We start from the raw sequence: 27845 nt of genomic DNA on the forward strand, positions 1-27845 counted from the left end.
GAGAAAGAATAAAGCTAGAGGTATCACAATCCCAGATTTCACGGTATACTACACAAAGCTGTACTAATTTAAAAAGTATGGTACAGGCACAAAAATAGACTCAGATCCATGGAACAAAATATGAGCCCAGAAATAAAGCTGCTTATATGGTCAATTATAACAAAGGAGACAAGAATATGCAACAGGGAAAAGAAAGTCCCTTCAATAAACAGTTCTGGGAAAACAGGACAGCTATATGCAAAAAATAATGAAACTGGGCCACTTTCTTACACCATATACAAAAATAAAGTCAAAATGCATTAAAAACTTGATTTTGAGACCTGAAACCATAAAATTCCTGAAAGAAAATAAAGGCAGTAATCTCTTGAACATTGGCCATAGCAACATGTCTATAAATATAGAGGCAAAGAAAACAAAAGCAAAAACAAACTATTGGGACTACATCAAAATAAAAAACCTCTGCACACCAAAGGAAACCATTAACGAAAAGGCAACCTTCAGAATGGGAGGAGATATTCGCAAATGATATATCTGATAAAGGGTTAGCATCCAAAATATATAAAGAACTTATTTAATTCAACACCCAAAAGAGGAAACTATCCTATTAAAAAATACGCAGAGGACCTGAGAGATTTTTTTTCCATAGAAGACATATAAATGCCGACAGACATATGAAAATATGTTTGACATTATTCATCAGGGAAATACAAAGCTAAATCATAATGAGATATCACCTCACACCTGTCAGGATGGCTAGAATTAAGACGACGAGAAATAATAAGTGTTGGTGAAGAGGAGAAGAAAAAGAAACCTTCATGCACTCTTGGTGGGAATGTAAATTCATGTAGCCAATATGGGAAACAGTATGGAAGTCTCTCAAAATTCAATGTCAAAATACTGTATAATCCAGTAATTCCTCTATTGGGTATTTACCCAAAGAAAAGAAAACTAATTTGTAAGGATATACACACCCCTGTGTTTACTGCAGCATGATTTACAATAGCCACGAAACGGAAGCAGCCCACATGTCAAACAGATGAATGGATAAAGAAGATGTGGTGTATATGTACAACGGGATATAACTCAGCCATAACAAACGATGATATTGTACAATTGACAACATGAACAGACCTTGAGGGTATTAGCTAAGTAAAATAAGTCAGAAAGACAAACACTGCATGATTTCACTTATGTATAGACTTAAAAAACAAATGAACAAATAGACTTAAATACAAAGAATGAATTAGTAGTTGCCTGAGGGGAGGTGGGTGGATCGATGAGTAAAACAGATAAGGGGATGAGGTACAGAGTTCCAGTTATAATATAAGTCAGTCACAGGGATGAGAAGCACAACACAGGGAATGTAGTCAATGATGCTGCAATAATGTGTGCAGACAGTGACTACACTTACCAAGGTAAGCAATGAGTAATGTACAGACTTGTTAAATCACTATGTTGTACATCTGAAATGAATAGAATACTGTGTGTCAACTATACTTAAATTTATTATTTATGTATTTATTTTTAAATATTTTATTTATTCATAAGAGACCTACAGAGAGAGGCAGAGACACAGGCAGAGGGAGAAGCAGGCTCCATGTGGGGAGCCCGATGTGGGACTCAATCCCAGGACCCCAGGGATCACACCCTGAGCCAAAGGCAGATGCTCAACTGCTGAGCCACCCAGGCGTCCCAACTATACTTAAATTTTAAAAAAGTATGTTAAGCTGCTCTGTAATCCATAAATGTTCATCAAATATGAGTATTATATCAATTACTGACTAATAAGACAAATTAAAGATTAGGAAGATGTTAACATAAAGAGAATATAGTACAATAATCACTTTAAAATTAAAATATTCTAAAGTTCCAATAATTCATTTTTCTGTAATATATCATAAAAATAAAATTTAGCCACTTATAAGAACATAAGTAAAAGTCAAATGTTCACTGAAATAGTAGGAATCCAAGTCTTAAAAGTAATAATTCTATTAATAAGGTTAATATTAAGGTTAGAATCATCTGGGCAGCCCTGGTGGCTCAGTGGTTTGGCGCTGCCTTCAGCCCAAGTCCTGATTCTGGAGACCTGGGATCGAGTCCCACGTCAGGCTCCCTGCATGGAGCTTGCTTCTCCACCTCTCTCTCTCTCTCTCTCTCTCAATCTCTCTCTCTCTGTGTTTTTCATGAATGAATATATAAATAAAATCTTCAAAAAAAGAAAAAAGGTTAGAATCATCTAATCAGATCAGTCTATTATCTCAGTAGCAGAGCTTAAAGTAGCTAAGCTCATCTTTTTCTAAAAAGAACAAAAATTTTTAAATGTGGGAAATGATTCCTGAAATCACTGCAGTTAATTTCCTGTTGTTAATGTTGTTTTTCATCCTACAGCTGCTAACCACTTTTGGTTGTAAGCTTACCAAAAAATGAATCACTAGTAAAAATCATAAACAACCAAACTGAATTAAAGTTTTCTACCACAAACCCATTCTACGGTAAGCACAAAATATTACTCACTTTAAATCCACTAAAATTTGGGGAAAAAAATCACTACAACTTACTGGGTTTATTAAGGACTTCAACATAGAAAAAAATCTCAAAGACCACCCATGCATCCATATTTTCTCCCAAATAGTACAATAAAAATAATCATTGGATTTATGGAAAAAAACATAATACTTTTTGAAAATCACTTGAAGTCATCAAAACTAAAGTTTATTATTTTTTTAAGATTTATTTATTTGAGAGAGAGTGAGCACGAGCAGGAGGCACAGAGGGAAAGGGAGAAAGAATCTTAAGCAGACACTGTGACAAACAAAGGTGGAGCCCAAGGCAGGTCTGAACCCTGAAATCAGGACCTGAGCTGAAACCAAAAGTTGGATGCTTAACATGCTGCACCACCCCAGCATGAAAGCTAAAAGCACCGCTGAAGTTTTAAAATCAATTGTGTTCCTCCTTAAACTACTGCATTCTTTCTCTTTCCTTCAAAATTCCATCTTTTTTTCCTTGGAAAGAAATGCCTTCCTTCTGTCCTCATCACCTCTATGCTCACATGGTCCTCAACCTATTGTACCTGACTTACCAATTCTCTTTTCATAAAATCATACTGTGTGATAACCTTGAACAATACTAACTGGTGCTTAAAGAACATTTTCACCTGCACCCACTAACTGCTATGAGGCAGGTACCTGTACTTGTATTTTAGGTGTGGAAACTGGAAAACAAGCTTAAACATCTGGCATGGATCTAGGGCTGGGTCCTGGCCTTTACCCTTGATGGCACACTCCTCGATCACCTCTCATTCTTACAAAACTGTGTAGGCTGCTTACTTCCGGAGGCTCTTTGCTACTTAGCCTCCAAGACCCCATCTTCCAGGCTGCTCTTTCATGACTAGCATCCCCCAATATTCTTCTGTTGGCCTCTTGCCTCTGCCCCGCAGCAGTCTTGTCTATTTCTACTTATTCAGCCATAACCTTTAACTCTGAAGCCCACTTCTCAAATGTGAGCCTTGCTGGGCAGTAACTAACTCTTAAAAGCAGACACAAACATCGGGAGCTTGAACACTCCAACAAAATCAATCCTCAACGATGTCCTCAGATTCTCACCATCCCTCTTGGCCTTTTCTTCCCCAGTTGCTTGGGTTATTCCTGCCGTTTTGCCTGTCCCTCCTGGTCATTCTCATGCACTATTTCACAACGGTTTCATTTTCTAGGTGGAATATTGAAATAGTCTAGGTTCCTGGACTCATTTTGCCAATCCAACCCTAACATGACCCACCAAACAGACCTGCATGCAGGCTGGATTCATTACAGTCAGTCCCCGCGTCGAAAGCCTAAGACTGTTCTCACTGATCACTGAATTACAAAAATTTCTTAACCTACCTTTCAGGACTGTCCCATGATCTCCATTTGAAAATAATGATTCTAAAAATATTGTTATTTCTTAAAAATTTTAGTTCCAGTAGTTAACATACAATGTTACATTAGCTTCAGGTATACAATGCAGTGATTCAATAATTCTAATACATTATCAACACTCATCACAACAAATGTACTCTTAACCTCATCTATTCAAACAATGATCTTTAAACTTTTTATTCCATGCTAATATCGTTTTATGCCCCAGCCCAAGATAACTTACTGTTTCTCCAAAATACTCTGTACTTTCTGGCTTCTCTGTACTTGTTCATGCCATCTTTGCGTTCACCAAAATCATACAAAACCTCAAATGTCTGTGAAATAAATCACTCGCTAGTTCTTCCTGGATTCGACCAGAGCAGAGGTGCTTCTCACACCCCACCCAAATCTCCCTAATATTGTGTGCTTCTCCTTTGCACTAATCACAATCGAACTTAGCTCAGATTATTCCCTTGGTCTTTCTCACATTCTCCAGAGGGCTTTAGCCATCCCGGGTACAAGCACTGCTTCCTCATCTGTGTTCACCCCGCACCTAAGGTGAGCACACAGCCTTGGCTCAGTACAGGTTTCTGAATTAAATCACTGAGGGCAAAGGAAAAACTTTTATCCTCACCGTAAGAACATGATGTGTTTTCATCCTGCACATCTCTTCCTGGTAGCACCCTGTCCCCCCAGCTCTCCCACAGGCCGTATGCTCTACGACACCCGGGGGACAGCACCCCATCCCCCAGCTCTCCTGCAGGCCATATGCTCTACACACCCAGGGGGCAGCACCCTGTCCCCCTAGCTCTCCCGCAGGCCCTGTGCTCTACGACACCCAAGGGGCAGCACCCCGTACCCCCAGATCTCCTGCGGGCCCTGTGCTCTACGACACCTGGGGGTAGCACCCTGTCCCCCCAGCTCTCCCATGGGCCATATGCTCTACAACACCCAGGGGGGAGCACCCCCCCAGCTCTCCTGTGGGCCCTGTGCTCTATAATACCTGGGGGCAGCACCCCTAAGGCATTCACTGTTATCGTGGAGACTGAGGACAGTTTTATCACAGGATCTGGGGATCTCTGAAAAAGACTCTCCTCCCAATTCAGCTAAGGAGCGGGGAAGCAAGGTGTGCTTTTCCAGGTGTGAACATGGAAATAAAGAGAACCTCTTTAAGATGAACCTTTCCACGGACAGAGGAAGAGCGTACAGGGGGCTGAAGAGGCAGAAACACAGGGACAAATTAGGCCAAGGCAAAAAGCAATGTGCCATTCATAGCTTTCCATGCAGGGCACAACAGGTCATGAAGTCCTGATATTAAGGCTTGCATCTTGGGCTCAGTCAGTTGAGTGTGTTGTTCACACCTTCAGTTCAGGTCACGATCCTGGGGTCCTAGGATCAAGCTCCCACTTTAGGCTCCCTGCTCAGTGGGGAGTCTGCTTCTCCCTCTCCCTCCCCCTCCACTTGCTCACACACACTCTCTCAAATAAGTAAAAAATTTTTTAAAGATTTATTCTTTCATGAGAGACACACAGAGAGAGAGAGAGAGAGAGAGAGGCAGAGACATAGACAGAGGGAGAAGCAGGCTCCTTGCAGGGAGCCTGATGCAGAACTTGATCCCCAACCACTGAGCCACCCAGGCATCCCATAAGTAAAATCTTAAAAAAGAAGATAGATACATACATACATACACAGATACATAAATAAATAAAAGACTTGTATCTTGAGTCTTATTTGTTCAGGAAAATATACAATAGGAACAAAAGCAGACAAAACAATATAATGAACTTCCATGTACTTCTCAGTTTCAAAACTTATCAACTCATAGCCAATCCTATTCATTTATGTTCCCAATGCTATTTTAATAACAGCTTTATTGAGAAACAATCCATGTATCATACAATTCACAACTTTAAAGCACACGGTTCTTTTTTTTTTTTTTTTAAGATTGATTGATTGGTTGATTTAAAGATCAAATGCATGTGCACAAATAAGGAGAGGGGTAGAGGGACAGAGAGAATCTCAAGCAGATGTCCCGCTGAGCACAGAGCCCCACACTGGGCTGGATCTCAATACCCTGAGATCATGACCTGGGCCCTGATCAAGAGTTGGATGCTTAACCAACTGAGTAACCCAGGTGCCCCAGTTCAATGGTTTTTACTGTATTTGGGGTTAGCATCATCACCACAATCAATTTTGTAACATTTCATCACTCCAAAAAGAAACCCTTTACCTGCTGAAGGTAATTCCTGCATTAGGTAACTGCAAATCCACGTTCTGGCTCTATGGGTTTTCCTATTCTGGATACTTTGGAATCATTCAGGATGTAGTGTTTTGTGTCTGGCTTCTTCTACTCAGCTTTTTTCAAGATCTATCCATGCTGCAGCTGTGTTTATCACTGAGTAACATGTCACTACCTGGACAGCCCACATTTACTGATCAGGTGGTGGACATACAAGTTGTTTCCATTCCTTGGCTATTACGAATAATATTGCTATAAATACTGGTGCATTGCAAGATTTGTGTAGACATCTGTCTTCATTTTTCTTGGATACATACTTAGAGGTGTTACTGGCAGGTAAAACAGTTTTGTGTTGAACTTTTTGAGGCACTGCAGACTACTTTCCATAGTGGCTGTGCCATTTTACATTCCCATCAGCAACACACAAAGGTTGCAATTTCCTCACACCCTCACCAACACTAGTGACTGTCTCGCCATTTATTTTTGTTGTAGTCACCTTTTTCACTGCAGCCATGCTAGAGAGACTGCAATGTGGTAATTCACTATGGTTCTGATTTGCATTTCCCTGATGACTGGTGATGTGATGTGAAGCATCTCTTCTGGTGTTTAGTGATCATTTGTTATCTTCTTTGCAGAAATATCTGTTCAGATCCTTGACTCATTTTTAAATTGGCTGTTGCTGTTATTATTACTAAGCTGTCTGGTTCTCCATCTATTCCAGACCCAAGTCCTTTATCAGACATTTGACTTGCAATATTTTTCTCCCATTTTCTAGGTTGTTTTTCTACCTTCTTGATGATATCCTTTGGCACAGAAAAAAAATTAAATTTTGGTTTTGATTAAACTTCTTTTGTTTATTGTGCTTTTGGTGTCATACCTGAGAAACTGTTGTCTAATCCAAGGTCATAAAAACTGACATCTATGCTTTCTCCTAATATTCAGGAATCTCGGCTCTTACTTTTAAGTTTGTGTTCCATTTTCAGTTAATTTTTGTGTGTTACATGATGTGGACCAGGATACAAACATGCTCATCACGCCAGAGGCTCTCCTGCACCCTTCCCAGTCAACACTTCCACCTCTCCAAGTAAACAGTTTATTAACTCACTGCTCTAATCAGAACTTCACCAGCAGCAGCACAGCTCTCTCCTTAAAAACTTTTTATAATTTTTCTTCATAACTGTTAACCTGAGTAAACAAAAGTAAAGACAGTTCTGCTTCCTGGGTCCATAGATACCCCTCTAATCCATATGTCTAATCATTTCAGTACTCTGAAGAAATGAATGCATTCCTCTCACCTAAAGGGTACTTGCAGCAATATTATATAATTCCACAGAGAACACACAGAGGATGTCGACTACCAAGTCTTAAAGGTGACTCCAAGAATTCTAAGATGGAATTAAAGCAAAGGGTTGGCTATGAAGTGGTCTCTTCCAAATAACAGAAAGATAAGGTGGCATACAGAACAAAGGGAATGACAGAACTTTGGATCTAAAAGCAGCCTCATTTAAATTTCTAGGATGAGGGAGCCGCTTCCCCTGAGGGAATAGGTGTTGTTATACCTCCTGACAAGCCTCTGGGGTTGGTTAGCAGCTGTGATCCTACAACTATGGGGATTCTACAGTCTCTGTCCATTCTGAGTCCACAGAAAAGCCTATCTCTAATTCCTCACATTATCTTTAAAAAGATACATTTCTAGATATTTCTAGATATTAGACAGATTACCTAATTTTCACCATGGGAGGGCAGTCTTATTCTAAGATGCTGCAGAAGTCTGAAAGTAAAGATAAGAACTAGATATATCTGAAAATAGTGTTAAACACTACTTTCACATTTTATTTTTATTTTTTTTTAAATTTATTTATTTATTCATGAGAGACACACACAGAGAGAGAGAGAGAGAGAGAGAGACAGGCAGAGGGAGAAGCAGGCTCCACGCAGAGAGCCCAACATGGGACTCGATCCTTGGTCTCCAGGATCACGCCCTGGACCAAAGGTGGTGCTAAACCACTGAGCCACCCAGGCTGCCCTACTTTCACATTTTAAAAAGGTAAACAATGACACTTATCTAGAAGCAGAAATTGTCATACATGGTCTAGTAAAAAATACACTTAGGAAAACAAAGGAATGGAATATATGAAAAATTCAATAAGCAGCATTATGCTTCGTATACTTATAAAATATCTAAGTATCCTCACAAGACTGTAAGCTCTTACAAGAAAAAAAAAAAAAAAACCCAGGGGATCCCTGGGGTGGCTCAGCAGTTTAGCTCCTGCCTTTGGCCCAGGGCATGATCCTGGAGTTCCAGGATCGAGTCTGACATCAGGCTCCCTGCACGGAGCCTGCTTCTCCCTCTGCCTGTGTCTCTGCCTCCCTCTCTCTCTCTCTCTCTCTCTCTCTTTCTCATAAATAAATAAAATCTTTAAAAAAAAAAACAAACAAACAGCAGCCTCTAGCATTTATCAAGTCCATACATATGGCAACAACAAAGTAAACATTTTAAATGCCATGTTCCAATACCAGCACTCAATCATCCTGCTAACTTATGAAGGTACACATTCACACACTAATCCCCCAAGTCACAGAGAAACACAAAGGGTTTGCAATAATGAAAATGATTTGGGAAAAGAACAAAGTTGGAGGGTGTGTGATACCTAATGGCACAATATTCTGTAAACCTGCTATAAGCAGGAAGCCAGCAATGGGGCAGAACTGAGGATCTAGAAACAAACGTTTGCATTCATGGTTAATAGATTTTTGACAAAGATATCCAGGTAACTCAATGGGGTAATTAATCATCTTTTCAACATATTATCCTCAGAAGTTGAATATTGATGTAAAAAAACTGAACTCAGACCCTGACCTCACAACACATACAAAAACTAACTCAAAATAGATCACAGACCTAAATATAAAAGATCAAACTACAAAATTCTGTGAGAACATAAAAAATCTTTAACCGTTTAGCCAATTAATTCTAGCCTTGACACCAAAAACCATAAAACAGTCATAAAAGAAAAATATAATTTGAGCTTTACAAAATTAATGTGTATGTTAAAAGACACTATTTAGAAAATGAAAATCTCTGTCATGGATGGGAAGAAAAAAGATTGCAAGCTGTATATCTGATAAAAGAACCTGTATTCAGAATACATAAAGAAACCTCACACTCATAATAAGACAAACAACCTAGTTAAAAACAGGCAAGGGGCGCTGGGCTGGCTCAGTTGGTGAAACAGTGTAATCCTTGATCTTTGGGTTATAAGATCCACATTCAATGTAGAGATCACTTAAAAATAAAATCATTAAAAAAGGGGCAAAATTTGATATACAGGTTTAATTTCAGTCTTATCTAAATTCCAGCAAGACTTTTTGTAGATATAGACAAGATTATTCCAAAACTTATGTGGAAAGGCAAAAGCATCAGAAGAGCCAAAACAATTCAGAAAAAAAGGGAGGAATCTTTCTGATTTCAAGGTAGCACCAGATGCTGAGGAGGATGTATGATCTCTCATTCTTGGGGAGTGGGAATTTAAAATGGTGTAGTCACTCCAAAAAATTTTTTCAAACTAAACATTTGCTTACCATATGACTTAGCAATTACACTCCCAGGCATTTCCCTGAGAAAGATGAAGACTGATGTTCACATAAAAACCTGTATATGACTGTTAACAGCAACTTTATTAAGAATAGCCCCAGACTGGAGCAACCAGATGGGCTTCCACAGATGAGGGGGTAACCCAACTGTGCACATCCTTATGATGGAATAGTACTCATTAATAAAAAGGAATGAACTATTAATATACAACTTGATCAACAACCTGGATGAATGTCCAGAAATTATGCTGAGTGATAAAAGTCAATTCCAAAAGGTTACACATTACATTGTTCCAGTTTTATAACATTCTTGAACAAATTTTAGAAACAGATTAGAGGTGCCAGGAGCTAGGGATGGGAGGGGAAAAAAAAAAAAGATTTCTGTGCCTATAAAGGCAGAACATGTGGAATCCCTGCAGGGATCATAAATGTTCTCTCTCTGACTGTATCACCCTCAATATCCTGGTTGGGATAACATACCACAGTTGTGCAAAATGTTATCATTAGAGGAAACTGGGCAGAGCATACATAAGATCTCTCTGTACTATTTCTCTTCTTTTCCTTTTTTTTTATTTAAAGATTTTATTCATGAAAGACAGAGAGAGAGGCAGAGACATAGGCAGAGGAAGAAGCAGGCTCCCTGCAGGGAGCCCAATGCAGGACTCGATCCCAGGACCCCAGGGTCATGCCCTGAGCCAAAGGCAGATCTTCAACCACTGAGACACCCAGATGCCCCTCTCTGTACTATTTATTACAAATGTATGTGTCTATAACTATCTCAAAATAACATTTTAACTAAAAAACAATATCAAGGAGTACTGATTATAGTAGAATGCAAGGTATTGGATAAATCAACACCAGGGACCACATTAAGGATGGTTTTATAAAGTAACCTGATAGTTAACAGACAGCTCAAGGGAAAAGAACGAAAAGTCCAAAAACGACTCCGTCAGTTGTGGGAACAGGGAGGCGGGGGGGCTTTCACACTGGACAGGGGAGGCGGCTGTTCAATTAACGCTGCTGGGACATGGGCAGAGCTGCCTACAAAACAGGAGGTAACACTTTACAAGAACTATAAATTCTAACAAAGCAGAGATTTAAATGCAAAAACAAAAAAACAAGACAAAACAAAAAAACAACAGTGGTCCTAGAAGACAGTGTGCAAACCAATGGAAAACTTTTCTGATCATGTAGAAGTGGGGGAGGTAATTCTGACTCTGACACAAAGCTCAACAATATAAAGTCTTCGTGGCAAGACTGTCAAGAGCAAAGCCAAAGACAAATGATAAACTAGGAAACATGGGATCCCTGGGTGGTGCAACGGATTGGCGCCTGCCTTTGGCCCAGGGCGCGATCCTGAAGACTCGGGATCGAATCTCACGTCGGGCTCCTGGTGCATGGAGCCTGCTTCTCCCTCTGCCTGTGTCTCTGCCTCTCTCTCTCTGTGTGTGTGTGTGTGTGTGTGTGTGACTATCATAAATAAACAAAAATTTATTTAAAAAAAAAAAACAAACTAGAAAACAATGGTTTTGAGTGACGGCACATAGACCTAACTTCCCTTATAGAGAAATCCTAAAACTCAGAGAAGACCTATAAAACACAACAGAAAAGAAAAGCAAAAGATACAGATAGCTCCAGAAAAAAGCAAACACAGCTGTAAAATACGAGAGAGATTCAAACAGACTCACAGTAAGAGTCATTTAACCTAGCAGATCACCAAAGACAAAACCTTGATACACTACACGAAGGAGGATTTTACACAGGCATTCTGTGGAGAGCAATTACATACGTGCATGCCCAGCCTACAGATGTAACCCTCAAATATAGTTGCACAGATGTGCAATGACATACAAAGTGTTATTAACTGCATCAATGTATTAAACAAAGACCTAGAAACACTGAAAATTTCATGCAAGAATTCTTTTAAAAAATGGCAATTTTTAAATATACATATTTGCTTCTGGGTATATCAGATATCTCTGGAAAGATTCACAAGAAAATGACAACACTATATTCTACCAAAGGTCTTAACAGAGTGAAAAGTGTCCCTGAGTCATACAGTGTGGTGGTCCTTAGCAGTGGCCGCTGGGATGGGAACCTGGTGGTTGGAGACAGAAGCTGCAGGAGTTTTTGTGGTTGTACCCTTATGACATAAGAAATACATATTTGGTGTCTGCCCCCAGTTCCTGATACAGAGCTCCAAAACCACTTGGAATTTCCTGGGCGACGGGAATATCATTCATTCTAAGGAGGGGACTCTGGAGTGGACTCCAAGGGAGTCCAAGGAGTGGACTCCCTGATGGCTTATGGATGAGGGCTGGTCATGAGAAAGACCAGCCAGGACTAGAAGCTTGGAACTTTCAGCCCCTCCACCCACTCTCTGTTCTGATGAAGAAGGGCTAGAGATTGGGTTAATTCATCCATCACAATTGCATGAGGAAGCCTCCACAAAACCCCCTAAAGTACAGGGTTCAGAAAGATTTCAGGTTGGCAGGCACATCCATGAGCTGAGAGCAGAGCATACCACAATTCCAAGGGGACAGAAGCTCCTGGGCTCAGGGCCCCTCCAGACCTCATATCATATATCCCTTCACCTGGCTGTACACCTGTATCCTTGACCACGTTCCTCATTAAATAATAAACCAATAAACATAAGCATCTGAGTTCTGTGAGACATTATAGCAAATAATCTACCCTACAGAGGGGGCGGTGGGAAACTGGAGACCTCCTAGTTGTGACTGGCACCCAAAGTGGGGCAGTTTTGTGGGACTGAGTCCTTAACATGTTGCATGTGATGCTAACTCTGGGCAGACAGAGTCAGAATTGAGTTGAACTGTAGGACATCCAGCTGGTATCTGAAGGAACAGGAAGGAGCAGGGCAGCTTGAGGCCAGAAAGCAGCCCAGACACACAAGTCAACTGGTCCAAGGACAAGAACAGGCAAGAGGTAGGCTGTCAGGGTTTTTCCAAAGGAGAAGTTCATGTTTGGGATTTATTTTTAATTTTTTAATTAAGTAAATAAATAAGCAAGCACTACATTTTAATTCATTTATTTATTAAGATCTATGCTCAACATGGGGCTTAAACTCACAATCCAGAGATCACGAGTCACATGCTCTACTGACCGAGATCTATGCTCAACATGGGGCTTAAACTCACAATCCAGAGATCACGAGTCACATGCTCTACTTTTTTTTTCTTTAAGATTTTATTTATTTATTCATGAGAGACAGAGAGAGAGAGAGAGAGAGAGAGAGAGAGAGAGAGAGAGAGGCAGAGACACAGGCAGAGGGAGAAGCAGGCTCCATGCAGGGAACCCAATGTGGGACTCAATCCCGGGTCTCCAGGATCAGGCTCTGGACCAAAGGCAGGCGCTAAACCACCGAACTACCCGGGCTGCCCCTTAGGTTTGGAATTTATTTTTAAGATTTATTTATTTATTTTAGGGAGAGATAGGGTGAGGGGAGGGGGGCAGAGAGAGAAGGAGAGAGAAAGTGAGAATCCTCAGGCCAACTTCCCGCTGAGCGTGGGGTCCCACAGTGCTCAGTCCCAGGACTCTGAGATCATGACCTGATCATGGTGTGGATACACTGAAAGTCTAACCGACCAAGCCACCCAGATGCCCCTGTTTGGAATTTATTTTAAAATATGAGGCAACACCAGAGGATTTTATGCAAAAGCTCTGTACAATTAGACTTATTTTAATAAGTCTATAATGAATAATGGAGTGGAGAAGGAGAAGGAGAACACAGGGAGATGAATCAAGAGACTACTGAAACATCTGAGGGAGAAGTCAGTCCCTGGAAAAAAGATGGTGGCAGGGTAGACCATACCAAATAGATACTGCTGTGCTAGATCTCAAAGGACTCAGTAACAGATCCAATTTGAAAGTGAGGGAAAGAAGGTGATTTAGATCAGTGGTTCTCAAGTTTTCACGGCACCTGGGACATTTGTTAAAAATATAAGTTGCTGTGGGGCATCCAGAGCTGTTGGTTCTGTGGGTCTGAGGTACAGAGCTGCTGCCACCTGAGTTTTAAATTAGCAGCCCTGGCAATTCACACACTGATGGGTCTCCTACACATTTTGGGACGCGCTCATTTCAACAACTCCCAACCTTCTGGCTTACATCAGACCGTGAGTGAAGCTAGGACAGGTACATCATTTATGGGAAAAGAGAACAATGTGGGAAATGGAAAGCAGTAAGGGTGGACACTCCTCACAGCCCACACGGGTTAGAGGGACAAAGTCAGACTCCACTGGGCACAAGTGGTGGCTAGTACTGGATTACTTCCGTAGGGCTTCCTGAAGGCTCTGACAGAAGCAGTCGAGTGTGCCTCCTTTGAAACGTGATTTCATGTGGAACGCCACGAGGCTGAGGCCTCCACGCATGTCAGAAGCCTATGAGGACCATGATGCTGACGCTGGCTGCCTCTCCAAGTGTACCCTCTCCCTGCCCAAATCACTCAGCCCCAGCCATACTGTCTTTTCCATTTTTTTTTTTTTTTATTTATGATAGTCACAGAGAGAGAGAGAGAGAGGCAGAGACACAGGCGGAGGGAGAAGCAGGCTCCATGCACCGGGAGCCTGATGTGGGATTCGATCCCTTGTCTCCAGGATCGCACCCTGGGCCAAAGGCAGGCGCCAAACCGCTGCGCCACCCTGGGATCCCCTGTCTTTTCCATTTTGATACCAACTTGGCTTGCTCCCTCACTATGCTCAGGTCTCTGCTAAACTACCTAAAATACTAACTCCCTTTCTTAAAAATTTATTAAATAGACTTTATCTTTTAAGGCAGTTTTTAGGTTCATGGCAAAAACTGAGAAGGTACATAGATTTCCCATATCCCTTTCTTTCTTAGCAACTCCTTACTTTCTGGTGCTTGTAAGGTATCCAAGGCTCATCTTGTATGCTCCATGCCCCAGTCCTGGAATCAGCCATTTCTTCAAGAAGGCTGTTTCTTTTTGTTTTGTTTTGTTTTGTTTTTTTTTTTTTTAGTTGCAGAAGGTGTTAGAAGCCAAGATCTTGGAGGCACCTGAGTGGCTCAGTCAGTTAAGCATCCAACTCTTGATTTGGGCTCAGGTCATGACCTCAGAGTCCTGTGACTGAACCCTACTGGGGGCTCTGTGGTCAGCGCTGAGTCTGCTTGAAATTCTCTTTCCCTCTCCCTCTGACCCCACCCCTGGCATGTGCACTCGCTCTCTCTCAATAAATATATAAAATCTTAAAAAAAAAAAAGAAGCCAAGATCTGTGTGCTGGGTTTTTGCTGCTGCTGGAGAGTCACTGCCTCTATGCCTTCCCAGACTATGGCAAGGAGACAGGTGTGTGTACACCGGCCCATGTACACACACGTCTACAGACATTTCTAGATGGAGCCACCAGTGTATGTATTAAGCTGAACATGGGTTCATATCGATGTCTCCAGTTCTGACCTATTACCATGTGCACCCCCTTATCTGTAGCCTCCCTCCAGCAGGGAGACACTGTGCTCCTCCACTGGCCACACAGATAGGTAACCTCTCTGTTCCAGAGCAGGAGGGTGAGAACTGACACTGTGCTCATGCTCACTCATCTTTTGCTTTATTCTTCTTCACTGTGCTCTGCACCACTTCATATGTTTATTCTCTGTTTTCCAGTTCCATGTCAACAGGCAGTTGTGCTGCTGAGTCCCCAATACTTAAACTCCTTTGAACAAATCAGGTGCTAAATAAATATTAGCTGAATGAGCATAATGAAAAAATCCCTAAATTTCCACAACTAAGCAGATCTGTTTGGCCTTTTCCCGCCAGCACTAGTTAACTTAGCTATGAAGGTACTATATCTACTTCAAATAATTTAGACTTTACATCAATTCAATGGACTTCTTTCTTCAATTGCTGCAATTATATGCACCAAACTGAAACAATGAACTATCAGAATCACTTAGAACGTCTACTTTTCCTATAAGGTCTGACTTGAACCAGTGCTCCCCATACTCTCCTGCCTCCCAACCTAAACTTCCTGGACACCATCCACCTCTTTCAGATTTCCTAGACATGTGATTCTAAGTACTCCAGCTATCTACTGATAAATATTCTTTCCACATGTGTTAGGAACATGAACAACAATCATGATCACAAGTCCACATCACAGTGTTAAATGAAGAATTCTATGAAAATTAAGATTTTGATTTTACATTCATCTTCCAAAAGAACTGTGAGGGCACATAAACTTAAATTCTTGGAAAAATTCACATATTTGCTCTCTCTTACTTAGTATGGAAGCCTGAGGTTTAAGAACAAAGACTAATAGAAAACATATGGAAAAGATCAGTAACAAGATGAAATCTTGGCCCAAATACAGTCTGCCATGTTTCACATACCAGTGTCTCAAATAATAGACAAGATTTGTACAGTACTGCCAAGCATCACTTGAAACACAGCATGCTTTTAAAAAACCTGAAGTATAACAAAATAAACCCTGTGATTTCTTTGTAAAAACCTAGTGGTAAACACTATTTGAGGACACAAAAATAAATTCCAGAATTCACTTTACCTTATTAGTTTGTACAAACATTAGAGTCTTCCAAAGCACAAACTCAAAGTTCACTGCCAAGAAGTACAAGTTTAACTTTCTGTTTAAACTATGAAAACACTAGTAAAAAAATTTAGCATTTAAGCTGTTAATCACTACTCCTCAGGAGAAAAAACTCAGTGAAATGAGATTTTCTGTATCTACAAAATAAAGGAAATAGAAGTCAGTCAACAGAAGTTCCTAATGCCATCTTAGTCAATACGATAAAATTATTTTTTGTACTAACCTAAAGAGGCAAATCAGAGATCTATCTTCTGAGTGCAAAACACTAAATTCCATCACCAGATTAATGTTTGTTTCAAAAGTTAGTAGCAGGCATTCTAGTGCATATGTTTAAGATAAAGGTGAGAACGGTGATAGCAAATAGAAAAGAAGGTAAATTCTTTGTGTGGAAAAGTTATATATTTAATGTGTCACTAATGATACATCCCTTCATTTAAAAAGTAAACTAGAGGAGTGCCTGGGTGGCTCAGGTGGTTAAGCGACTGCCTTCAGGTCAGGTCATGATCCTAGGGTCCTGGGATCAAGTCCCACATGGGGGGCTCCCTGCTCAGAGGAGAGTCTGCTTCTCCTTCTCCCTATGCCTCTCCTCCTGCTCGTGCTTGCTCACTCTCTCGTTCTCACACAAATAAATAAAATCTTAAAAAAAATAGTAAGCTGGATATGAAATGCTCTATGTTTCTAACCTTGGTTCTTTGTCTTCATGAAGGGAAGCCCTGGTGTGAACAAGAGATTTCAGACAAGCAACATTTCAAGATCTGAGTTCCACCTTAAATTGCTGGGACATGAGCTCCATGTTACAGAGGACCTTAATTTGGAGAATTCTTTGGCATGAAAATGAAAATAAAAACAGTAATCAGTACATGCTGTTTCATTTAGTTCTGTTTGCTTTTCATATTAGAGGAAATTCTTGCCACACCTCAAACCAAAATTAAGGGGAAAAGAAAGGGACATAAGCCACATCAATCTGACCAACAGCACAAGCATCTCAATTTGAATCCACAAAGTTTTGGATAATGAAAAGAAATACATAATTTTAATTCAACCCAAGTGTTTTCCAAGCAGATTATATTTGCTTAAATTGCTACAGTAATTCAAGGACAGCCCTGTCTGGACACACAGTTACTGTGGATTTTTAAGAGACTCAGTTAAAGAATTTAGGAATATCTGATTCAATTTACAGGATTTGCAAATTCATCAACCCCTGAAAACTAAAGCAAACTCAACAGGTATGATGATAAAATAATTTTCAATTTTTTTATAAAGAAACTGTTCCTACTGTTAAAACTTTCTAAGTATATTTGATTTGTTTAACATTAAAATAGATTGCAGCCATCATAAAAGCACAGTATTTGGAAGCAATATCTGATAAAAGCTACATTAAAACTTTGATTAGCAAAAATATTCAGAGAAAGAAGTAATATAGTGGTTTTAATTTTCTAATTTAAGATTTACCCAATAAATAATCTTTGTTTAGATTTTTTTTTTTTGATTCAGAATGAAAGATTCTTAAGTTAATGGCATCACTGTCTCTTCTCGCACTCTCAACTTTAAAAGACAGAAACTGGCAAATACTTGTGAGCCGTACATCTGAGCAGGGTGACAGATTCTGCTTGCAGGGAAGAAGCGTATTTGTACAGATTTCACTAGAAATTTTCTTAAAATTTCTGTTGACCAAATTCCTGCTACTAATGTAGTTTTGCTTTCTTTTGCCTCTTTCTGAAAGGGAAGATGTGAGTGCTCTATCTGGTACTAAAGAAACAGTTTCTTGGGTTCCAGTTAACTAAGATTTAAATATATTATGGCTAAAAGTAATTTTGAAACTTTCATATTTTTAACAGCAAAAGAGTCTTATTACTTCCTTAGGCCCTGGGTGTAATAGGGATGTATACTACTTTACTTTTATACAGTTAAATTTAAAACTGCTTCGGAAAAAAATCTGAGTCCATATACTAATATCCTGGCTTCTTATATCCTAGTTTCTATGGCATACCAATAAAATGATTGTCTTTAAAATAATAAAATGCAATGAGGCTTTACAAGTACTTTAAATATTTGAGAACAAAGTTTGATCTCATTTTAATTAGAACTTTCTTAAGAAAGCACCAAGTGAAAAAAAAAAAAAAAGAAAAGAAAGAAAGCACCAAGTGCTTTTTCCCAAGAGAAATGTTATGATATAGAAACATTTATAGCTATAATATGAAAAATTCACATTACTGGATATTTTTTAAAACCGGTAACATATATTTTCCTTTAAAGATTCCTTCTCACATCTGTTAATTTTTTACTGCTATGTGTAATGGGAATAGCATGCTGTGATGGAGATACCACTAGGAGAGAACAGCCATGTTTTCTGTGACCATGTCCATTTAAAGAAACCATTTCTATACCTAGAAAAAATCAGTATTAGTGGCGATAAGCATCGCTGACAGGATGTAATCTGTAACTTACTAATCTAATTATCCATTCAACAAATATTTGAGCACTTCTACACTGTGCATTGTACTAGATTCTGCCAAAAATTAGGTCAGGAAGTGGGAGGACTGACTGTTTTGCTATGAGCTATCCTATAGGGAACAAGACATAAATTGTAGATCATAAAATGCGGAAGTAATAAAAATATGCTTAGCAAATGGCTGGGGAGAGGTCAGTTGAATGGAAAGTTTGGATAAAAAAATAAATAAAGATGTCATTAGAACTGGGACTCACCAGTGATGAAGTTGAAGACTAAGATGAACAGGAAATAATGGGCCTGTGGATGGAGACGGGATTGATTTCAGACCAGAAAACTGGACTTGGTCAGAGGAAGTGGGACCAGGCTGGGCTGCAGAGAGCCAAGGTCCTGATGATTCAGAAGAGAAACTGTCCTTAGGGAAAGTCTGTCTCCTCAGGTAGCCAAGAAGACCAAAAGCTGTCAACACTAAAGAATCCCTGTATTTTCAGAAAGACTCCCATCATGAGGTCTTGATCCCAAGTCAAAGGTACACAATTAAGTGCAGGATCAAAAGTACCCCCCAGGTCTCCTTTTCCTCCAGTAACTTCTCATAGTTGTTGAATAGAGTCATGACTTTCATCCTCAAATGTAAGGTTACTAATTGATTATTGCTAATATTCTTAATACAAGGATGAAATTCAGAGCTCTGATGAGCAATGCTCATTTTGAAGTTCATCTGGCAACAGGCAGCTTCCGAGACCCCCCTCTGTGCCTGACTGCTCCCCGCACCCCCGCACCCCATAGCTGCATGCCTCTGCTTCTCTGTATACCTTTGTGAAACACAGCAACCTTACAGTAGAATCCCCTGGTGCAGTAAGACTGAGGTATCACTGAGGCATATGTATTTTTTTTTAAGATTTTATTTATTTATTCATGATAGACACACACAGAGAGAGAGGCAGAGACACAGGCAGAGGGAGAAGCAGGCATCATACAAAGAGCCTGACGTGGGACTCGATCCAGGGTCTCCAGGATCACGCCCTGGGCTGCAGGCGGCGCCAAACCGTTGCGCCACCGGGGCTGCCCCGGCATATGTACTTTAAAAAGTTAATACGCTTCACTATAATGAGTACCATAAAATACTACATATTTAATACATAAAATATTATCAACTAGTGAGTAAAATGTATAGCATGTTCTATATCCATTCCTGCTAATCTTCCAAGATCTGGACCAAATGATACTTATAAAGACTGTATGCCCAAAGCAGGGTTAAGCCACTGTACCCGCAGCACTGGGCTCTAGGCAGTAAACCTGATGTCCCTCTGTCTGAGAATACAGTTTGCCATGTTGGGTCTCTCCATAAACTATACGCTCTCCACAGAGGGGACTACGTCTTCACATCTTCATTTCTGTGTTCCCCACCAAATACAGTGTCTCACCCCCAGAACCGCAGACAATCATTAAGTGAAGTAAACCAGCAAACTAAGTAACTACTACTATTTGTAAGGTGGTTGACTAGCCATGTTCACATACATCTAGCACAGGTCACTAATGAATGCAACACACCTACTGAGAGCTTCCTGGCACCCAGTGGGGTTAGCAAGTGCTAAACAATGCCCTTGGGTGAGACCACACTCCCCATGGGACTCTTTCCTACTTCACTCACAAACAATACAGTGTAAAGATCACGACTCAACTACATGAATGAATAAATTAGGTGTTCATTCCCTGAGTGCAGATTCCACAAGTCAGAATTCAGATCCCGTACATTCTGGTCCAGATTAGCTCTAACAGTCTTACTTTGCTCCTTCAACAGCTAACCACTATTTTCCAAACACCCTGCTCTTAATTGCTTATGCATTTTGCTCATCTCTTCTATCTGGAAATCTTCCTGGTCTTTCTCTATAACAACCCTAATATTCCTTCAAAGGCTATCAAACGTCACATCCTCCACGAATCCCATGGATAAGAAGGAACAATGCATGTAGTCTATTTAGATTTGTAAAAGAAAACTATGAGTTTCAAAATCACAGATTGTTTTGAAAGATCAAGCCATTGCAATTTTGACATATTCTATAGGTAGGGATGAGATTAAATATAACTATATATATAAATATATATAAATATACATATTCATATATATATATGAATAAATGATTGTTTTGTTTGATCTATTCTCTTGACAAAAAAAAAGTTCACAACGTCATCATCCAAAACTGGTAGAGAATGAAGCTTTAGAGGCTCATCTAGGAGCAAGGAAAAGGAATGCAGTAAGGACATATCCTGAGCAGTACTGAGTGGTCATGAATTTAAAGTGAGACCACCTGGCATGGTCTGTTTTCTCTCCACTTATTCTGCTGCATGAGTCAAGCTGCAAGTAGACAGACAACTGAAGGAGTGGAGTTGGAGTTTACTGGAAGAATACAAGGATGAAAGGGGCCAGAGGGTCTGGGGTGTGAGCAAACGCGGGACAACAGTGATGTCTGCCAACTGTGGGGTCCAGGCCACCAAGAGGAACCAAGTGTGCTGGGAAGTATGAATGATGGGCAATGAAAACACAGCAGGATCCATGTATTTAGATCCCACTGAAACTGAGGAATCACTGCAGTTGGAGCCATTACGTGGAGAAGGCTATAAAGTTTGGGTGGGAAGGCCCATGTTCTGGGTATATGCGAGGGGGGAAAAAAAGAACAAGAGTCCCCGACACTACTTAAATATTGACTCCAAATCCCACATAAACACATAATTACACTTGACACATTTTTTATTTATGACAAGAAAATATACAAGAATCTAAGATGTTAGGGTCTAGGGCAGACTTTCTCAAATAGGATCTGTCAGAGACAATGATTTACATAACTATTTTTTCCAATTATCTCAATGATGAAAAATAGCTCGTACTATTCTAATGGCTAATAGAATAGGAGATAAGTCATTCCACAACACACAAGGACACATTAATGTTAATTCTCATGAAACACAGAATGGGAGAGGGAGAAAAAAATAGCCTCAGAATCAGAGGCATGTTCTTCTTCTTTTTTTTTTTTTTCTTTTAACTTTTACCTAAATAACAAACTTATTCCACCTGGATCACTTTCTAATTTGCAAAGCACTTGTCCATGCATATCTCACACGACTGTCACAACCACGGTTGAGTTAAGCGGACAATTACATTTCTCATTTTCTTGATGAGGCAAGAGGCAGATATGTTAAGTGGCTTGACCATCCTAAGTGACAGGCCGGAAATAAAGTCTTCAGGCTCCTCGTCCAGTACAGCAACCATCACTCACCACGACTTCACATTAACAGCCTTTCTCAAGCTCAGTGCTCCCTCCTTTCAATCGTACCTGCCATATACCCTCCTACTCCCTGTACTGTGCACATCTTTCTGATTTTCCACCAAACCTCAACTCCTGGGAGACAAGACAGCGTGTTTTCAATATCTGTTTATCTAGGATTTAACTCAAAAATATTAGTGGAAAGAAGAAAATATACAGAATAACCTATTAGAAGATAGAAGTTTGTAGGGATCCCTGGGTGGCGCAGCGGTTTGGCGCCTGCCTTTGGCCCAGGGCGCGATCCTGGAGACCCAGGATCGAATCCCACATCAGGCTCCCGGTGCATGGAGCCTGCTTCTCCCTCCGCCTGTGTCTCTGCCTCTCTCTCTCTCTCTGTGACTATCATAAATAAATAAAAAATTAAAAAAAAAAAAGAAGATAGAAGTTTGTAAATATTGTGTGTATTTGGGATTTGAAACAGTTATTCAAGTAGAGTCAGAGACAAAATAATTGGATTCTGGAAATGGTTTCATGGGGGAAAATTTGAAGTCATGATTAGGCTTGGACAGAAACACTGAGATGAAACATGATAGGTATTTTTAATATCTCAAGCTCTTACATAAAAGGGAATGTTTCATGTTTTTCTAAGGGCAGAAAAGAGCATCAGCAAACAGAAGTTACAGTGGGAAAAGGTTGGTCTGGGTGTTATTCTATATGTTGGCAAACTGAACACCAATAAAAAATAAATTTATAAAAAAAAACAAAACGAAAAGGTTGGTTAATATTAACCAAGACCAAGACTGTCTCCTCTCATAGGTAGTGTCCATTGCTGAAGGGACCAAATAGTGGAACACTCAGCATTTTCAGTGGAGGGAGTACCTAGCTTTGGGGCTGAGTGAGGTTGTGTTATCACTGTGAATATATAGTAAGCAAGACAAACTAGGATTCTCTTCAAAGCTGGGTATGTAGTCCAATTCAATGCAAAATGTGACTTTTTTTTTAATACCATCTTATTGGTACTTAAACATTAATTTTGGCTTGAGTATTGCCCATTTATTTTGGACAGTCTTTTATATATTTTAATACAGATACAGATATTACACATTTTTATGCAATTGTTAATTTATACAAAAATTATTCTAGGATTAACTCACTTTTCCCACAATATATTTGCTTTCTTTTGTAATAGGACAAAAAAAGAACATGGGCTTTCTAAGTCAAGCATGTGTCCTTTTCTTCTTTTTTGGAGTTAAAGTATATTGCCAGTATGAAAGTTATCAATGGGATGAAGATTATGATCAAGAACCAGATGACGTCTACCAACCAGAATTTCCATTTCATCAAAATGAGGACTTTCAAGTTCCTTTTCATCAGCATATGTTAGGCTGTGCCACTGAATGTTTCTGTCCACCCAACTTTCCATCATCAATGTACTGTGACAATCGCAAACTCAAGACTATCCCACGTGTCCCAGCACACATACAGCAAGTCTACCTTCAATTCAATGAAATTGAGGCTGTGACTGCAGATTCATTCATTAATGCAACACATCTTAAAGAAATCAACCTCAGCCACAACAAAATTACTTCTCAAAAGATTGATCTTGGTGTGTTTGCTAAGTTGCCAAATCTACTACAACTTCACTTACAGCATAACAATTTAGAAGACTTTCCATTTCCTCTCCCCAAGTCTTTGGAAAGACTTCTTCTTGGCTACAATGAGATCTCTAGATTGCAGATAAACGCCATGGATGGGCTAGTGAACCTGACAATGCTTGATCTCTGTTATAATCAGCTTGAGGATTCCATGTTACAAGAAAAAATACTTGCCAAAATGGAAAAATTAATGCAGCTCAACCTATGTAATAACAGATTGAAAGCAATGCCTCCTGGTCTGCCTTCTTCACTGATGTACCTATCTTTAGAAAATAATTCAATTTCTTCTATACCAGAAAATTACTTCAACGAACTTCCCAAACTTCAGGCTGTACGAATGTCACACAACAAACTACAAGATATCCCATATAATATTTTTAATCTTTCCAACCTAATAGAGCTCAATGTTGGACACAACAAACTGAAGCAAGCATTTTATATTCCAAGAAATTTACAACACCTATACCTACAGAACAATGAAATAGAAAGTATGTAAAATTTCATTATTTTAAAAGACAGGATAGTATGCTGACCTTTTAAAGAACAAATCTTTTTCAAACTCTATGCTTTACATGTTGCTGAAAACAGTTAATTTTAAGTAGCTGGGGAAATGGCCGAAACTGGCCTCAGAAAGTGTCTTATAAAGTTGATAGCCTTTCCTATTAAATGTTATCAATATGAACACTGACAAGTAGTACTGTGGAGTATAAGGAAAAAAGAGGAGTATCCTGAGTAGTTGGAACTATAAGTGATTTTTACTTTTTTCTTTTTGAGATTATTTTTACTAAGAATTTACTACATAATAAATAACTAAATAGCAATGAACCTATCATTTAAAAATTTTTTAATCCCAGTATAGTTAGCACACAGTGCTGTATTAGTTCCAAGTATACAACACAGTGATTCAGTGCTTCCATACATCACACTGTGCTCATCATGATAAGTGTACTCTGAAAGCCATCATTTACTTTGATAACATATAATTTATCTGTAATTTTCTTCATTTTATTATTTGATTACTGTAAAAGCTAATTAAACCTAATTCTACCTGTAAGCATTTTAATTAATAAGACTGTATCTCATATTTTAATAAAATCCAATGTAGGACTCCAGATGTAATGCAGCAGGATTAATCTTTATTTTGTATTTTTCAGGTATCAATGTTACAGTGATGTGTCCGTCTGTTGACCCACTGCATTACCACCATTTAACATACATTCGTTTGGACCAAAATAAGCTAAAAGAGCCAATAACCTCATACATTTCCCTCTGCTTCCCTTATATACACACTATTTATTATGGTGAGCAAAGAAGCAGTAATGGTCAAACAATACAACTGAAGACCCAAGTTTTCAGGAGATTTCAGGATGATGCTGATAGTGAAGAACATGAGGATCACCAAGAAGGTCCAGAACAAGAAGAAACAGAAGAAAACACTGACCATCACTACTATGGAAGTTAAGAATGGCAAGAAACTATATAGGTATATGGTTATGATTTTATACATTATTATTCAATATAAGTTTAACTGAACATGGAAGGCTCACAGTAATATACCTAGAATCATGTATTAGTATAAGATCAGACTGAATTTAAGTTGTTGCTAACACTGGCATCATTACATAGGATTCAAACTTACTTAAGAGGATACCAGTCTTTGGAAATATAAATTAAAATGACAAGTGGGAATAAAAAACTAAACTTGAAAGCTGAAAAAAAAAAAAAAAAGCAAGTATGCCATCTCTAGTAATAGTAACTGTTCTAAGAGTGATGAAAACAGTAGCACCAGAAGCCGAGAACTAGCAGAGGACAGGGTTGAGCTGCCTGGGCTTACATTCATATAAGAGGAAGCCATTCGCTTAGGAGTAAATTACTTTCTTTGTCCTGACTCCCAGAAAGCTTTCACACTTTTTTTTGTATATATTTTTTTTTATTGGAGTTCAATTTGCCAACATGTAGCATAACACCCAGTGCTCATCCCATCAAGATTTCACATAAAAGTGTGAAAGCTCAAGTGACTGAGGGGGGCACTTGAGCTTTCACACTTTTATGTGAAATCTTATCACCATGACATCCACTTTCCTGGCTTTACCACTTAGAGCAATAGAGCATGCTCCTGATTTTCAAAGAGGCCATACTACTAAGGATTCAAGACATGTGGCTTCATAAAATCAACTGTTTTTTTTTCTCTCAGAGCACCAAAGCAACAAAATTCTCCAATCTGTATTAGGATAACTGAAAAACTACCAAACTGTCTCATCACAATCTGTATTTTAGCAGATTTCAGCAATTGTCCAAAACAATCTGTCCTCCATTTTAACTGGGATGTTTTTATAGTAAACTCACGAAAGTTTTTTGGTTGTAGTTACATACAGATTTGCTAATAAATAACTGCTTTGCCCATAAGGTTAATTTAGTACACAATATACCAGCATTATTAAAACACTTTCATTTTCCTAGCACAGTACAGTAGAAACATATATATGCATCAGCCAGGATTTATTTAATTAGTGCTAAAGTTGAATAGAGTTCCTTTACAATTTGAACAAGCTTTGATATTTTCTTTAAAACCTTAGAAGCACCTATTATTTAATCTATCATTTTGAAGTATTTTAAGTACGCCTTGTAATGAAGATAATGGAAGTCCTGCGATGAACTCTCCTGGTTTACCAGCTAACATTTCAGTCTCTCAGATGAAGAATAAACACAGATGGGCTGACCTACAAGGGGAACCCAAACAACAAATGGTAACAATTTGGACAACCGGCCAGGACCAGACAAGTGAAACTTTATTTTAAGTTTTCAAGTGGTGAGTCTTTATTTTGCTAGAGATAAGAGTGCAAAATGAAGCCCCTAATGCTCTTTATTTCTCTGAGAAGTTATTAGCATTTAGCAGAAACAGAACACCCACCTGTCCCCAAGAACAACCTCAACAATTCATAATGAACACAAACACTCTATTCATTCATTTAATTAACATTCATCAAAGCAGCTGGTGTGTAAGGCTTAGCAATAAGGGCAAGAAACAGAACTATGTGCACCTGTGACATCTCAAGATACAAGGGTGAGGGTAGCAGAGCAAAATGCTGGGAAGGTGGACAAAGCACACTTTCAACACAGGTTAAAAAAAATTAAGGACCACCTCCCCCTTTATTGAAATTTTTAAAAATAGGCTTATAAATTTAAATATTATGAGCTAATATTGTAAAATACTATGAGTGTTTTAGGAGATAAAAGAGATACAACTATTTCTAACCTAAAGCAATTTAAAATCTAATGAGAGGCCATCAGGGAAATGTAAATGAAAACCCTAATGAGAGACCCTCTCTCACTCACTGGGATGGCTAGAACTTAAAAGACACATAACAGATGTTATTAGCAAGGAGGCAGAGAAAGTAGAACACTCACACACTGCTGGTGGGACATCCTATGGGTGCAGCTGTTTTGGAAAGCAGTCTGCAGTTCAAAAAATCAGAGTCACTTACAATGCAGCAATTCTACTCCTAGATACATACTCAAGAGAACTAAACAACACACATGTTCACACAGAAATATATAAACAAATGTTCAGAGCAGCACTATCCATTAATAGCCAAAAAGTAGAAAGTGCCCAAATGTCCAGCTGAAGAATGGATAAATAAAATGTGGTCCTGTACACAAAACGGAGTATTATTCAGCCAAGAGAAGAAATGAAGTACTGATACACCATTCTACCACATAAATGAACCATGAACACATCATGCAAAGTGAAAACTCAATCACAGAAGACTGCACATAGTATGATTCCATTTCAGTGAAATGCCCAGAACAGGAAAATCTATAAAGACAGAGTTTTGGTTGCCTGGGACTGCAGGGGTAGGGAAGAGAGGGAATGTGGAAAATAACTGTTAATGAATAGAGGGTGTTTTTGAGATAAAAAAATGTTCTAAAATTGACTGTGGTGATGGCTGTACAAATCTAAAAATACTAAAAATGATTCATAGATTTTTAAAGGGTGAACTGCATGAGATGTAATTATCTCAATAAAGCTGTTAATAAAAAAAATAAAAAAAAGCTGTTAATAAAAAGTTTAATGAAGAAATTAAGATCAACTCATTCTAACACAAGGAAGAAAGAAAATCTAACATGGCAGTAACTATGAAAGACGATGTGAGCACAGACGGATACCCTAATTTTATT

The 27845-nt window shown here is 39.0% G+C and overlaps 2 protein-coding genes across 3 annotated transcripts in view; one reads left to right on the forward strand and one right to left on the reverse strand.

The window, feature by feature from the left end:
- The window catches only part of LOC121485690 (centromere protein P), a 222021-nt gene that overhangs the window by 107454 nt on the left and 86722 nt on the right, over positions 1-27845 (reverse strand). The window contains exon 6 of one of the 2 annotated variants that reach the window (XM_041746388.1): positions 19006-19048. The exons of the other annotated variant lie outside the window; for it this stretch is intronic. Coding sequence (XP_041602322.1) covers positions 19006-19048 — 43 coding nt within the window. The remainder of the gene's footprint in view (positions 1-19005; positions 19049-27845) is intronic. 2 annotated transcript variants of the gene reach the window in all.
- On the forward strand, positions 17019-27719 carry OMD (osteomodulin). Its single transcript, XM_041746384.1, has 3 exons — positions 17019-17525; positions 23201-24154; positions 24821-27719. The coding sequence occupies exons 2-3, from the start codon at positions 23215-23217 to the stop codon at positions 25126-25128; spliced, it is 1248 nt and encodes a 415-aa protein (XP_041602318.1). The 5' UTR covers positions 17019-17525; positions 23201-23214; the 3' UTR covers positions 25129-27719.

Source organism: Vulpes lagopus, chromosome 2, assembly GCF_018345385.1.
Source record: "Vulpes lagopus strain Blue_001 chromosome 2, ASM1834538v1, whole genome shotgun sequence".
NCBI classification, from domain to species: Eukaryota; Metazoa; Chordata; class Mammalia; order Carnivora; family Canidae; genus Vulpes; species Vulpes lagopus.

What these genes read in the sequence shown, in the direction of transcription:
- OMD (XM_041746384.1), top strand. Translation starts at nt 23,215, where the DNA reads ATGGGCTTTCTAAGTCAAGCATGTGTCCTTTTCTTCTTTTTTGGAGTT. An exon ending in ACAGAACAATGAAATAGAAA is followed by an intron (nt 24,155 to 24,820) that starts GTATGTAAAATT and finishes TGTATTTTTCAG; the next exon opens with GTATCAATGTTACAGTGATG.